The sequence below is a fragment of the Perognathus longimembris genome, chromosome 7 (genome assembly GCF_023159225.1).
Source record: "Perognathus longimembris pacificus isolate PPM17 chromosome 7, ASM2315922v1, whole genome shotgun sequence".
Lineage (NCBI taxonomy): Eukaryota > Metazoa > Chordata > Mammalia > Rodentia > Heteromyidae > Perognathus > Perognathus longimembris.
Genome location: NC_063167.1, coordinates 56337372 through 56353254, shown reverse-complemented (window position 1 = coordinate 56353254; position 15883 = coordinate 56337372). Strand labels below are relative to the sequence as shown.

At 33.1% G+C, this 15883-nt stretch overlaps 1 protein-coding gene across 2 annotated transcripts in view; it reads left to right on the top strand.

Moving 5' to 3' along the window:
* Positions 1-15883, top strand: part of Adgrl4 (adhesion G protein-coupled receptor L4) — a 123252-nt gene that overhangs the window by 49126 nt on the left and 58243 nt on the right. Inside the window, exon 3 of one of the 2 annotated variants that reach the window (XM_048351646.1) lies at positions 11018-11170. The exons of the other annotated variant lie outside the window; for it this stretch is intronic. Within the exon in view, the coding sequence (XP_048207603.1) occupies positions 11018-11170 (153 nt within the window). The remainder of the gene's footprint in view (positions 1-11017; positions 11171-15883) is intronic. 2 annotated transcript variants of the gene reach the window in all.

Genomic DNA, 15883 nt, shown 5'->3' with positions numbered 1-15883 from the left:
ACCCTGGAGTTTTGGATTTTATTCTTTTCACTGTTCTTTGCAACTTCTATAAATTCTAAAGATTTACTAGGAATGTTATGAGTCAATAGGAGTTCTGTAATCTATTCATCTTAATCTTAGAGATACATATAATGCGTGAGCTTTTGAGCTTATTGACTTAGTGAAGACTCTCTGATAAATATTGAATGTTAAGTACTTATAGTGACATAAAGTCCAGTCAGAAGTTTTCAGTATTATCAAATAGGATGTTGATAAATACATGCCTTACATACACAGAGGTAGGGTCTGTGCATATGTAAGTGTGAGCTAAAATTGACAATCTCCACATTATTATTCACATCCGCGCATTAGCACATTTCACACCCCATGCTGTTTGTACAGCACCTGTAATCTATAATATGACTGTAACAGGTGAGAATAGTTAACACTTCCTTTTTGTTTTATTTTATTAATTTATATTATTTTATTTTCAGTACTGGAAACTGAACTCAGGGCTTCTTGTTTTGCTTGTCAGGTGCTCTACCATTTGACCCATACTCCCAAACCCTTTCTGCATTGGTAATTTTCAAGAAAGGGCCTCAGTTACTTTTAATGCCTGAACCAACATGGCTGCTATTTTTGCTTCTTTTTGTCACTGTGGATGATAGAGGAGGCCCCCTGTACTCCACCATTGTGCCTGCTTTGTACCTGGGATAATGGTATTAATCACCAGGGCCAGCCATTGTTTTAGATGGATTATTGTGACCATTTTATTCAGATGAAGAAAATAAGTGAGGGAAAAAGTCACAGAGTCAAACTTTATTCTTTTATGACTGGAGTGTGTTTTCCTCCCATCCCACAGTAGCTCCTCAACCAAAACTCCAAGCAACAGTTATTGTTTTAGTAATTTGCTCACTTGCTTGATTTGATTTTGTTTATGATCACTGTTAAAATAATAGAAACCTTAAAATTTTTGATGCCACATGCATTTGAGATTATGTAAGTCTTCACTAATATTTTTAAGTATGAGCACAAAATCTACATTTGAAAGTCAACTGTCTAACATCATGTCCTTGAATAAACTGTTTAATAACGCTGTGCTGGTAGGATTGCCATCTATTACATGAGGACAGTATTATTCAAAGATTTTCCCTAATCTTCAAGAAATAGTTACTTTTACCTAACATCTAACTGATCCATATAAACAACTAATTTCTTATTAAAAGTGAAAGAAGATGGGTACACTTATAATCTCTTATTCTTTCCTATTGTTGCTCTTTAAAACAGGTTATTTCAAATAAGTTTCTTTTTAATCTTCATTTCTGCTAAACAATTTTACTGCTTGCTGCAAAATTGGTGACTTGTGAAATAAAGATTTTCCCCTATTTTTTCAGACTAAATTTGATTATTTGGTGAACAATCCCCAATAGTTATCAAGAATGCTAAAACAACTGAAATGTTAGTCTGTTGCTCTATACTATCCGTGTTTCTGTTAGCATGTAAAGTTTGCACACTATCAACACATAGTGCTCCAAATACGTGTTTTCATTGCATACTTAAAAAGGAAATCATTGGCTTGTTTTTTACCTAAATTTTATCCTCATACAAAATCATTGTACAGATTGTAGTTTTATTATGTGTTTTAAAGGTGGTTGTTGCTAAAATATTTTGTCATATATAACCTTATCTTTTAATTGAAAAGGAAAGTCCCAAAGTGTATATATGCATTTTACAGGAACTCTGGACCACATAATCAAAAATGTGGAGTCGAGATCTACATCATGAATTAAGCTACTTTGTATTTTTAATTGTAGAAATTCAGGGAATCATAGTTTTTCTTATTCAAATCCACTTTCAGCCACTAACTCATTTATTGCTGGAAGTAACTCTGCTCAAAATTTCAGTGTGAATAAAAGGTGAAGTAAAGCTGATACATGATGGTATTAGGTGACTTGCTCAAAATAAGGAATAAGCTGTAAATAAATCTAGGACTGGGGTTAATTTTCCCAACTTAAAGTCTGAACAGTTTATATCATACCAATCATCAGAGCTCTCTTTTGATGGTGTGTCTTTTTCCTCCAAAATATCTACAGTGGGACATTAGCCAGAGCCAAGAAGTGTCCATTTGGAAAATAAGTCTGCACAGTATAATTAACTATATCACAATCAATATTTAAATAGGAATTTGAAATAAACAACTTACATTCCATAAGAGGAAACACAGGAACAGAAAACATTATTTGATGAGCTTAGTAGTATCTCAACTAATGAATCGACTCTCTTCCTTGCTTCGTGTAAGGATAAGAGGAATGGGAACATGCAGATGCCATTTTGGTATGCCAATTTGCAATGATTCTACTACAAAACACCATTTTACTTTGATGGATGAAGCATTTTAGGTTGAAAGAACTTACATGGAAGAATTTTATTCTGTTTTACAATGACTTTGCTAATAGGCATCTTAGGGGAAAAATAAATACAAAAATTAAGTAGATACTAGGAACACAGACTAATAAAAACCACCTGCAATTTTCTGGCTGCTTTCTCTTTCTTTTGCATCTTATATAGGGTTATAAAGAACTTAACTGTAAGGTTATGATGCAAGCAAAAGATCTGCTTTGATCAAAAACAATGGAGGAAATAAAAATGAGATACCTCTGAGATTTCAATGGCTTGTCATAAAAGATTGATGCCGAATATACAAAATACAGTAACTGTACATTCTGAGCTAGGAAATCACCAGAGTGATAAAGAGACATTTTATAGTAATATCAGAATCACTCTGATCTTGAACATTCATTTTCAAGCAGAACAAAGTTTTTGAATCAGCCTCCTTTGCACTTATTTGAAGTTACATAATAAATTATATAATCCCATGTTGAGTCATGTCAGTGGTTCAGAAAATAAGGCATGACATCATTTTTTCAGGGTCTCTACTATTAGTTAAATCATCTTCACAAAACTTAGTATCCCCAACCAGTTGTAAAAGGCTAAAGACTTGGAGGAATGCAACTTCTAACTGATCTTTTAGGTAATTATTTTTAGGATGATTGTCTGATACCTGATTACACTCAGAATAATTTCACTTTCAGTAGCTATAAATTACTGACACTCTTGTTACCACTGAGCCAACAACTCTTTTAAATCAATAACTCTTCTAATAATTGAAGAGATACCCATATGTTGGTAATATGGCCCATAAAGCAATGGGGTTTTTTAATGCCTTAAAATTAATTCTTGGAGTTTTGATTAGGAATTCAAGATCCAAATCTAATTTTCAACAGTGTCAGTGTAGTTCTAAAATACACAGATCCAATGACATATGATGCTGAAGAGGATCCATGAAGTGACACTTTTAAGAGAAAAGGTGAAGGTCCTCAACTTACGAAAAATGTATATGTTCATGTCCAATACCATTTTATGATGAAGTTTGCTAAGGGACAATGAAATATGTTAAGAGCTCTTCCCATTACTCCCCAAGTATATTCTTGTAATAATATTATTTGATGCTTATTAATTGCTTCCACTATGTCATTGTATAATAGACATATTATACCTTTATCATAGATATATATGTATAGAACAAATCAGAGTATATGTATACAGTGTTCAGTGCTTTCCACCTTGAGACATCTACAGCTGGATTTTGAAACAATCTCCTCTCATACAAAGAGACTACTGTACTGTATGTTTATACTTACATCATAGACATTGTCCATTCTAATTCATATATATGTCATTCTAATTCATATATATATTCTAATTCATATATATGTCATTATAATTCATATATATACATATACATATATATATACATATCAGTACTCAGAGCTCAAACCTTTTCTAATTTTATCTCGGGAGGTTTTGCTTATAAGAACTCATTGTTTTTTGGCTAGAGTGCTATCTTGAACAGTTCTCTGACAGTGCTTATGAGTGATCAACTCCCAGTCTGTGTATTTCTACAAATATCTTTCATTATGATGAGTGAAAAATGACTTGAGCTGATGAATGATAGGGACATAGTCATTTTGTCTCCGAGACTTACACAAGCTATTCCAGTCCTTGGATCCTTTTAATGAGATTATGATAACTATTCTGTTTTCCTTCGTGAACTAGCAATGTTTCTGCAACTAAAATTTTATAAGAAACCTCTATCAATGATTTGATTTTCCCTGTTACATATGTATCACTTCAAAGATTAGGAAAAAAAGTCAATAAAGCTAGTTTTTCAAAAACAACCTTATAATCATCACTGAAATCCAGAGAGACTGACAGATCACTATTCATCTTTAGTATTACTTCTGAGAGGTCCAAAGGAACAAGAAATTTACAGAATCATTGATTGATAGCTTAAAATAAATGTGTCAGGATTTCATCCTAGTATCTACATTCAATAAGAGAAGTTGTTTCTAGTATATAGAAAAATGAGACTTTCTCCCTTTTATTTGCCGCCTCCATTTGTATCCAGTTTGCTTATTTTTATAATCTCTATGTATTAATAGCTCTGACAAAGAGATCTGAAATAATAAATCAGTATACAATGGGAACATTTTCTCAAGTTCCACATTTCCCTCAGAAAACAAGTATTTGCCGAGACAGCAGCAGCAATCATTCTGTGCATGTACTATTTGCCTTGTCTTAGTCAGAAATCCTTTTCAAAATCTGATCCATCATCAAAGTCATATTTTTCCTTTCAAAAAAAATTGAAATAATACTTGTTTTTTCAAAGAGTTTAAAAATTACATTTTCACTAAAAAGGCTTAAAATAAAATAATAATCTCTATTATAAACACTGTTTTCTTGTGAAAGGGCATTTCTTTTACCTTTAAAACTGTAGTCATTTTTACTTGTTTGGACTGACTTTTTCTTCACTGAATGGGACTAGTTAAATCTATGGTGAAGGAAATGTGATTTACAATCTGCACTTTATAATCCACAATAGATAGGTGGGATGCACTTTCATCTTTAGAATTGGATTTATGCTTACATCTTTCTTGTTCATCAGTGCATCATACTTGCATTTTCTCCTTCACTTAAAAATTCAAGAACAACAAAAATCCAAGAAGAAAAGAAAGATATAATTCTGTATTTCCTCTGTCCCTTCCTTGTCTTTCATAGAGGATAGTAATGACATAAGTTCCTTTGTAGGAACAGTAACTCTAGTAGTTTTCTTGACTGAACCCATTCCAGCTTCATTATAGTTCTCTGACCATTATTTTCCCTTAACTTCTGTACCTTTGTATTTATCTTGGTATTCACCAGAGATACAAACCACAGAAAGTACAAATTTAAGATCATGATGACTTTTCTAAACTCATTAGAGTACCAGGTAACAGAACAAAGATTCCAGTGCTTTCCAAACAAATGAGCCCTGCAGTCTGAATTGAGCAGGGGGAAAAAATCCTTCTGCATTGTTCCACTTTTGACACAGAGGGCTTGTTTCACAGGGAATCACATAATGGTTATAGTCATTTTAGTGTTCAAATTTACAGAGCAACACTGGCAATCATGTCTGGAGGAGAAATGTGTACCAGAGTGATGTTGCTGTTCAACTTCGGTGGCTTTCAAGTTGTTATCATCAATTTTAGCCTAACCAATAATATTGCAATGCTACAAAAAGAGAATAGAATATTTTCACTTTGTGAATTATTTTCCCTTTTCATCAGTCAATAGATCAGGAAAAGCAAATACAAATTAAAATCCTGCTCAGATTTTTGAATACTCAAAATGTCTTGGAAATTGTACTTTATTGTATCCAGAAAGTAATGCAGTCTTACTGTTCAGCTGACATATATGTGCCACCATTAGGACACTCAATATTTAATATTTCTCTTCAAATTGGATAATTTGATGAATTTTATTTGTCTCTTAGACATACTGGACAAAGTATACTTCATTCAGCAATGCAAAAGACCAATAACTGTTTCTTTAGAACCATGTAGGTTGTCTACATATAAAAACTGGGTCCAAGAGATTATGTCTATACCTTTCTCAGGTGAAACTTTTGCATAAGAAAAATAAAGACACACAATAATTTTGTTATTGAAATAATTACCTAAGTAAAATGTACTGTATAGGAAAGTATTTAAAACTATGTTCCCTTCTTTCATATTGTTGGGTGTGAATTTCAGTGATCTATTTATTGATATAAATGCAAGATAACTAAATGAGTTACCAACATCAGTCACAAGAGCACGCTGCACAGAATACATTGGGAAGAGGAAATTTCAGATATATGCATTTGTTTATTATTTTGACCCCTCCCATTATGTTTTTCTGATAAATTGGGCTAAATTATGTAACACTCTAAGCATTCATCTGGCTAATGTTGAAAACAAGAAATATTTGAAAGGTCTTTTGTCCTTTCTCTCTGCTCTAATATCAGAGCTTCAGTTCTATGGACTTTATCAGGACTAGTGATAAAAAGGAAAACCAGTAAAAAATGTTATATGAACAATAACAACCACAACAAAGCAGAAAGCCAAAACAAGAAGCAAGAGTGGCTACAGATCCACTCATTTAAACTGGGATTGAAAAAGGAATTAGAAGGGGTGTGAGTGCGAGTTCAAGCAAGGATAAAGGAACGGGGAAGGAGTTGGCTTTTGCCTAATTATACAGGACCCAGTGCGTACATTGTTCTGTAATCTGATATCCTCTGAAAGGAAAGGAGGGGGAGTAAAACTCTTCAAAGGAATTGCTCATCCTACATCAGTTGAGGTGTGTCAATCTTTGCAAAAGTGAACTCTCTTTCAACCCACATGAAACTCCTTGTCCACTTCTTCATTCCTGGTAATTGGATTTGTTTCCCACTAAACCTGGCCTTGTTAGAACCTGAGAATTATTTTTGTTCCTCTCTAACCAGATCTATCTATCTAACCATCTATCATCTATCCATGTATCCATCCACGCATCCATTCATCACCTATCTATCTTCTGCATGTAGCCATCAGCCACATGACACAGATGTCAACTCTTAGCCTACTTTTTCTTACCCAGCTTGCTATATCTAAATATTTCTGAAATATAGCCTTTTGCCTACATCAAGTCTTGTAATGTTCTATCACATCAACCCAAATCTTAGCTAGCATTCCAGAGCAGTTTCGAGATGCAAATCTAATCCTATTTTTCTGCAAGACAAAATGTTGATAGTCACCCTTGACCTATTAAATATAATTCCAAATTCTTACCATGCATTCACTGTTTTGACCATGCCTACTTACACAGGCAAAAGGCGAACCAATAGATGTCCTATTTTCTAACAGTATGTGTCCTTGTATACCTTTACCAATAGCCATAGATCCCATAAAATCAGGGCAAAATGTATGTCTGTGTTCCTGTCATGCTCAGCATGCTAGAGAAGAATCTAGAAACCTGGAATAATGCTAAATATTTCCACTTATTAACAATTTTTATAACATTTTAGCTATATAATAGTGTATTTTTCAAGGAGTATCATCATCTACATATATATTTCATAATCCCCAAGGAAAACTTATATGCCAAGTTTCAGTGAGTGGAAAGTTTAATAAATTGATTTGAAAATTTGAAATAAGAACACAAATAATTTTATTTACCTATCATATGCCCATCTAAAGGAAATTTCTCCTTGAAGATTTGTCATTATGAAGGTGGTTATTGGAAAGTTTAAAGCTATTTAAGTAATTCATATTTATATATTGCTTCATAAAATAATTTCTTACCTATCTGCCCTATCTTTAGGGAGGAGAAGAGGTTATTTTTAGCTAAGTGGTATTTTATTGAACAAGATTTGAGTAAGACCATTAGGGAATGTGTCTATATAATATACCTAATCTGGAATATTGCGATAATAGGAAATCATTTCATTTTCAAATTCTTGATAAAGTCAGATGCCAAAATCCACACAATAGGAACAAAAACAAAAATCAGTGTCAACTGTTGGGTTTTTTTTTTTTTTTTGCCTATTTACATGTTCCCCAAGAAGAATAAAATTATACTGGAATTACTTGATGTACTGGTATATTAATTTATTTTTTAAAACAGGTGGTGTTAGTGGTTCATTTTCATGGATTCTGGCCAATACCACAAATGTAGTGAGTCCTTTCCATTTTTGCAGATCAGTTTTATAACAATCATCCACAAGGGACAGAAGCTTCATCGTTTTCTGAATTACCAATAACTGATCTGAGAACAGAGCTTCTTTTAAAGTTTAATGGAAATGTCTCCCAGTATGCTGTGTAGGGAGCCAAATTCAGAAATATAAATGAAAACTTTTATTTTAATAAAAGCTCAATTATATACTGCATGTTAAGTTGCCTTTAGAATGTGAACTCTGACAAGAGGGCATAGATCTTGACTTTTTGATGAATTTTTCCTTATTTCCCAGTATAGATATTCACATTTGGGAGCTGAGAAACTCTATAAATATTTGAGTAACTAAATGATTAAATCAAACCCAATGTGGGTGAAATATTTTCTTTTACCTGATTCAGGGGCTTATGTTCAATTTATGAGCAGTCTCCATTAATTTTAATAAACTCATTTAATTCCTATTATTTGCATTCATGGACATCTATACTCTGGCTTTCTGAGTATGAATGTTGATAGAGCCATATAGCATTTCATAATTGTTTATACAAAATAGATAATATCTAATATTATCTATGTAGTGATATGAATTTAATTAGGTATTTAGTAGATATTCAAGTATTAACTCTGCAGCAATTTTTATAAGACTACTCATAATTTATCCTACTTTATTAGTATTTTTAGAAACTTTCCTCTTTTCTTCCAAAATTCTGTATCCTGAAATGCCTTGTCAAATGCCATCTAAGCACAGTGCTTTAAATATTTGGTTTGTAAATGTTCTGATACTTTAAAGTGTATTACATGCTACTCAACCTTCTAGATTTTGGCATCTTGTAGTGTCAAACTTTCAAGTTATCTGCCTACCTATATTTACAGCTTTTGAGAACTTACCATTTTTATTTGTCTAAAGTTGTTGCCCTCTTGGGAGAATTCAAGGCTCTTCTCATATTGCTCTGCCTTTCTATTTACCAAAGGATAAACCAGGCCAGAGGCTAGGGACTAGAATTTCTTCACAGGTACTAAGAATTTAAACTCAACATGTAAGCAAGGTAGCTATGTCAAGGGAGTAAAGTCTAACACCACAATAAAAAACCAAACCAAATAAAACTTCCTAAATGAGATGTCTTAGTTATCTCAACTTCATTTTTCTCATTCGTGAAAGAGGATAATGCACATCTTGTAGAGTTTATGTGAGGATTAATGAACTAATATTTATAGGAGATTTGGAAAAATCTTCAATTCATAGTTGCACAATTTTAAGTGCAGTAGTCTTTATATGAATTAAATACCATATAGTGCTCACACTTTATAAAAATTTTAACTTGCTTTGATTAAAGTAAAGGGTTAATAGTCAAGGCATTTTGCAAACCAAACCTATTTTTACAGTTATTCTATGATAATTTCTCTTGCTACTGTCTAATTAGGTTTTCTATATATTCAGACAAGCCCCAAACATGCTATGTATGTACCTTTCTCTTTTTTTTCTTTTAGTTCTTTTTCTTTCTCTATGTCTTACTAATAAATTATCTATCATATATTGTCCAGTGTGAGTCTTATCAGTTTCCCAGGGCTTCCAAAGCAAATAAGAAATAATGGGTGGCTTCTCCCACAGCTTTGGAGGCTGGAAGTCTAGAATTAATGGATTAGAAAGAGCCATGTTTCCTGCATTAAAAAAAGTCAAAGAGAGAAAACAACTTTCTGGGAGAGGGAAAGGGGGATGAGGGAGGGGGAAAATGTGGGAGGAGGTAACAAATTGTACAAGCAATGTACCCACTGCTTCATGTATGAAACTGTAACCCCTCTGTACATCACTTATTTATTTGACAATAAATAAGTAATTATTCAGAAAAAAAATTTTAAAGAGAGAGAGAACCTGTCTTGGCCTTTCTCTAGCTTGGTAGTTGCTTTGAGCTCTACTTGGCATTCCTCAGCTGGAAGCAGCTTCATCATTTTAGTCTCTACTTCCCTTCCTAGTTCTTTTTCCTCTCTGTTCTCAATTTCCTTTATTTTACATAGTCACCGGTCAGTAGATTGGGACACACCTAACTTAGTATGATGTCATGATAATTTGATTGCATCTACAAAGATCTTCTTTCCAAATAAAGTCACACTGTAATACTCGATGGAATTATTATTTGAACATTGCCTTTTGAGACACAATTCAACCCACCACAGGGTCTCATGCCTACCACAAATATTCTTTCTCTCTAGACTATTGGAATCACTTCTTATAAATTGAAATCTCATTAACTTATTTGGCAGATAATAAAAATTTATTCTCTGATACATAAAAAGGGTTTTTGTACTCATAACTTATGTATGTAACTGCAACCCCTCTGTACATCACCTTGACAAAAAATTAAATTAAAATTAATTAATTAAAAATGAAAAGGATTTTAACATATATTTTGTGTTATGCTGTAAGAACACAGTATTATGGACCATGACACAATTCTCCAGTGTTTTTGTGCCTGTGTGTGTATAAAAAGTAGGAAGGAAGCAAGGAAGCAATGAAAGAAGGAAGGAAGGAAGGAAGGAAGGAAGGAAGGAAGGAAGGAAGGAAGGAAGGAAGGAAGGTTGTAATCATAATCATATATAAAGATAGACCCAGTAATACAAAATTTTCTCAGGAAACAATAATAAAAATAAGTAGAATATAAGAAGAGCATCTCAATTTGTAATTATTACCTATGATACATTTTGAATGTCATAAAGCAAATTATAAATTCATAATTTAGCATACATATTATAATATAGACTTGGTGGACATGTATAGTTCTTTTCAATTAATATGTCCTGGTTTGCTTTGCAACTGCAAAGATTTCCCATCATAAGCCATCCAGTGAAGGTAAATCTTTTACTGTCTACACTACTTAAAGCTATTTAGTAGTTCAAATTCTAAACAGATTGCAAAATAATAGAAATTCATGAAAATTATATAAAATGATGTTTTAAATTGATGTGTTCACAGATGATAATGAGTGTGGAAATTTAACCCAGTCCTGTGGTGAAAATGCTAACTGCACTAACACGGAGGGAAGTTATTACTGTATGTGTGCCTCTGGGTTTAAATCCAGCAGTAATCAAGACAGGTTTATTACTAATGATGGGACCCTTTGCATAGGTAAGTTCAACTTTGAGCTTAAAATGTGTACTTCTCTCATATTGCTTACTTATTCTAGTGATTAAATAATAAATGTGGAAAGCAATTTTGCTAGTCTGGGATTATACCCCAGTCATTAAATATTTTCAGAAATATCACTCACTTCTTAAATTTCTCCAATGTTATATTATGGAATAATTTATCAAAGGGTATAAGGAAATTATTAGAATTGTTTTCAAAAGCAAATTTGTTGTAGAACAAAACTTTTACTTTGGTAATAAATGATAAATTATGATAACAGTTACAAAATATTAATCAGTTTACCTATAACAAATATAATTTTTATGATTGATAATCTAAAATGTTGATAAATAATTTAATCATATACCCAAGATAGTTATGGGATTGGAAATTAGGACTCTATATTTAACACAGGAGAAATATGACACTTTTACCCTACATAAAGAATAACATAGATTAAAAAAAGGGTATTTAGGCTCATTTAAATCACAATAAAGCCTTTATTATTTGCATAAATTATTTAAACAATAAGAAAAAATCTTCTAATATGCACATCAATTTATGATAATTTGGGAATGTTCAAAGAAAATTTATCAGTGAAATGTATCAAAGAAAAGAAGCCACCCAGTCACATATATTTTTGCTTCACATTTATTCTATTATATAAACTGGAACTATTTTATTTGCCTCATCTTATCCTCAACAATGTCAAGTACTACTCTAGGCCCACACAGTTAAAATAACAAGACAATCTTATATATAAGAAGCCATAGTTATTTCCACAGGATACTTAATGAGTGGACCACTTAAAATCCACACTGAACCATGCAACGTAGTAGATCAATCTTTGCAAGAACATGAAAGACTTAAAGTATAAGAAATCATAAGAAAATGCTATTCTTAGTGAACCATAACCTTTAGTAGCTGCAGAAAAATATTTTCATGGAATGTACCATTTCAATGTATTTAAGTTGTAGGAATCTATGAAATTGTACCCCCCAAAATATGTAATAACACTCCTTTTGTTCTCTTCAATATTATATTCTTGTTGCTAATCTTCTTACAATGTTAAGGCCATTAGGGTTTAATAGTTAATTTATTGTTGCATAAGCTTCAGGAGAAGTGCTGCTAGTTAAGAAATCTAATTTGTAATATATTGATCACTGTAATTCAATACAATTTTAACTGTTCTCTCCATTTCTTAATGCTGCTTGTCTCTACAGGACATCATCAGATTAGGTTCAAAGTTAATATCCCTCAGTACACTGTACTTCTGTCTTTATATTCCTTACAAGTAAGAATTTCTACTTTAGAAAAGCTGAATTGGAGACAACCGAGAAAACACACACACACACAGATGATTGAATGCCATTATTTAAGGGAGTAAACAGTTTGTAATTTAAGACTCCTCCCAGTATTCATTCTATTGAAATACTGAGGGATAACCCTAAATTTTTGATAATTCCTTTTTCAGCTATTTTAAGTAGTCAGTAAGCACAATAATTATATCAAAACTCAATTCCCAGTGCTGAAGAGTTCTGTTTGTACTTGTTTGGGTTTTGTTTCGTTTTTGATGGATTATTCAGTGAAAAGCTAATTCTCTGGAAAAGGGTTATTGTCCACTGATTTTTGTTTTCCTTAAGGATTACCTTCTGAGAAGCTATACAACTTCTTTGTCTTTAGCTTTATAGTGATTTTCATTGCCTCTTATGATAATTCTTAGGGAATTTGAACAGAGAATTATGAATGTATTTTCTTTTTATATTAGTATATCACTATGCAGTATACTGCTCCTCATTTGGAATTTAGTTGCTTTTTAAGTTTAACATGTCCAGTATTTATAGTCATTAAAATCTTAATAAATAGAAAATGGAAGATGATTCCAAGGTAGGAAGAACTGACCCAATCAAAATACTTTACCTTTATTCCATATTCAAATGCTATTTTCCACTGATAAAGTAATTTTATCACAAAAGCTTTGGGTGAGATTTAGTATTACACATATTTGTCTCTCCTTAAAACCACTGTAAAACAGCTCCAGACAAATATTTCATCCCATTAATGAGGAAATAGTGATCCAATAGATAAAGAGATTTTTCCTTTCTAAGGCCAAATGAGTAGAAACTAAGAATTCTATCCTTTCACCATGCTGTGTAGAACAATGTTTACAAATTGCATTTGTGTATGTATCTCTCTTGTTTTGGGTATTCTATATAACTGTAGAGTTTTTCCCTGGCTTCAATACCATTCAAATTGAATTTTTTCTTTGTAAAATATCTCCAATAATTGAATATTTTATCTTTCTCTGCAATGTGTGTTACCCATGATAAAACTCCATTGTTATATAATATAATCAAAACCTTTACACAATTACATATTAAAAGAAGATGATAAAATGTTGCTGTGTAGGATAAATAAACATGATAAATGAGCTTAAGTTTTTATTGAAAGGTAATAAATTAACTGAGATTTTTAACAATGTGTTTTAATTTAGTAATATTGATGTATTTGTATAAATTCAAGTAAGTTTGTAGTAGGGAAAATGGGTTAATTATTAAATCTGATCTATTAATCTTAGCCTGAATAATTGCATAACACCAGTTATGGATAACAGGATAGTTTTTCCCCTCTTTTAGCTTTGTTAATAACCAGGACATGACAATCTAGAAAGAAATATCATCATCAATCTGTATTTTCTAATGTACCTATTCACAGACTTCTAAAATTAAGGAAGCATGAAACATGAATAAACTCATTGCGGAAGGAGCAGGAAGATGGCGGAGGAGCAGCTTGGTGTTAACTGAGCTCCAAGAACCTAGTTTTAGTGTTCCAGACAAAGGTCCACAAGCTGTGAGTCACACCAAGTGAGCCATAATAGTATAGAGATTTGGGGCAGAGAGAAAATATCTAGGCAGCCCATTTGAGAAGACAGATTTGAGTACACACCCACAGCAGTGACAGCTGTGGCAGTGGTGCTGCCCCAGCAGCCAACAAAACCAGAATAAGGGCAGTGGAGACAGAGCCCATGGCTTTCTACTTTCTACTCACATCCAGGGTGCATTGGTGACTAGGGGCAGAAAGTTTCAGCCTGGTGGCCACAGACAGAAGCAGACCGCGGACAGTCCAAAAAAAAAAAAAAAAGAAAAAGAAAAAGCATGACATGATCCTGTATTTAAAGAACCCCAAATACTCTACTCCCAAGATACTTGAGCTGGTCCAAAACTTTGGCAAAGTAGCAGGATATAAAATTAATCCTCAAAAATCAATGGGTTGGGCTGGGAATGTGGCTTAGTGGTATGGTGCTTGCCTAGCATCTATGAAGCCCTGGGTTCTATTCCTCAGCACCACAAATACAGAAAAAGCCAGAAGTGGTGCCATGGCTCAAGTGGTAGAGTGCTACCCTTGAGCACAGAGAGAGGCTCAAGGACAATGCTCAGGCCTTGAGTTCAATCACCAGGACTAGAAAACGAGGGGGGAAAAATTAATGGCTTTTCTGGATGCTGACAATGCAAGGAGTGAGGCTGAAATCAGGAAAGCAACTCCTTTTGCAATAGCCTCAAAACAAAACAAACAAACAAAAAAAAAAAAACTAGGGATAACCTTAACCAAAGAAGTGAAATACTTCTATGATGAAAACTAAAAGCATGAAAAAGGAAATTGAAGCAGAATTAATAAACTAAATAAACCTCCCACAGTCCTGGACTGAGAAGATTAACATCACGAAAATGGTAATACTACCAAAGGCTAACTACAAATTCAATGCAATATCCATCAATATCCCAACACCATTCTTTCACCAAGTAGAAGAAACAATGCAAAAATTCAAATGGAACAATAAAAGACCCCGAATACCAAAAACAATCCTAAGCAGGAAGAACAGTGGTGGAGGAATATCAATATCTAACTTCAAATTTTATTATAAAGCTATAGTGATAAAACAGCCTGGTGCTGGCACAAGAATAGGCCTGAGGACCAAATGAATAGAGCTGAAGACCCAGAAATGAACCCGCAGCCCTAGGCCACCTAATAAGGGAGCGTAGGGAGATAAGGGAGCTAAAATAAATAGAATGGAGAAAGACAGCCACTTCAACAAATAGTGCTGGCAATATTGGTTAAATATCTGTAAAACAAACAAAACAAAACAAAACAAAAAAACTAAAGCTAGATCCTAATGAATCAAAGACCTCAAGGTAAAAGGAGATATGCTGGAAACATTTCAGGAAGTAATAGGAGAAACCCTAGGGCTCCTTGGCACAGGTCAAAACTTTCTTAATAAAGATACAGAAGTACAACAAATCCAAGAAATGTGGACAAATGGGATTGCATCAAACTGCAGAGCTTCTGCATGGCAAAGGACATAGCTGGCAACATAAATAGAAAGTATAAAGTTTTGGAGAAGATATTCACTGGCCATACCACAGACAAGGATCTCATATCTAAAATATACTTAGAATTCAAAAAATTAAGTTCCCCCAAAACAAACCCTCAAAAAATAATTTTCCTGTTAATATGTCAGCCTAACTACTTAGACTTCTCAGAAGAGGAAATCATGTACCAAGAGGCACATGAAGAAGTGCTCAACATCGTGGCCATAAAAGAATTGTAAATCAAAACTTTGAGGTTCCACTTAACCCCAGTAAGAATAGCCATTATCAAGAAAACTATTAACAACAGATGCTGGTGGGGATGTGGCCAGAAGGAAACCCTACTACA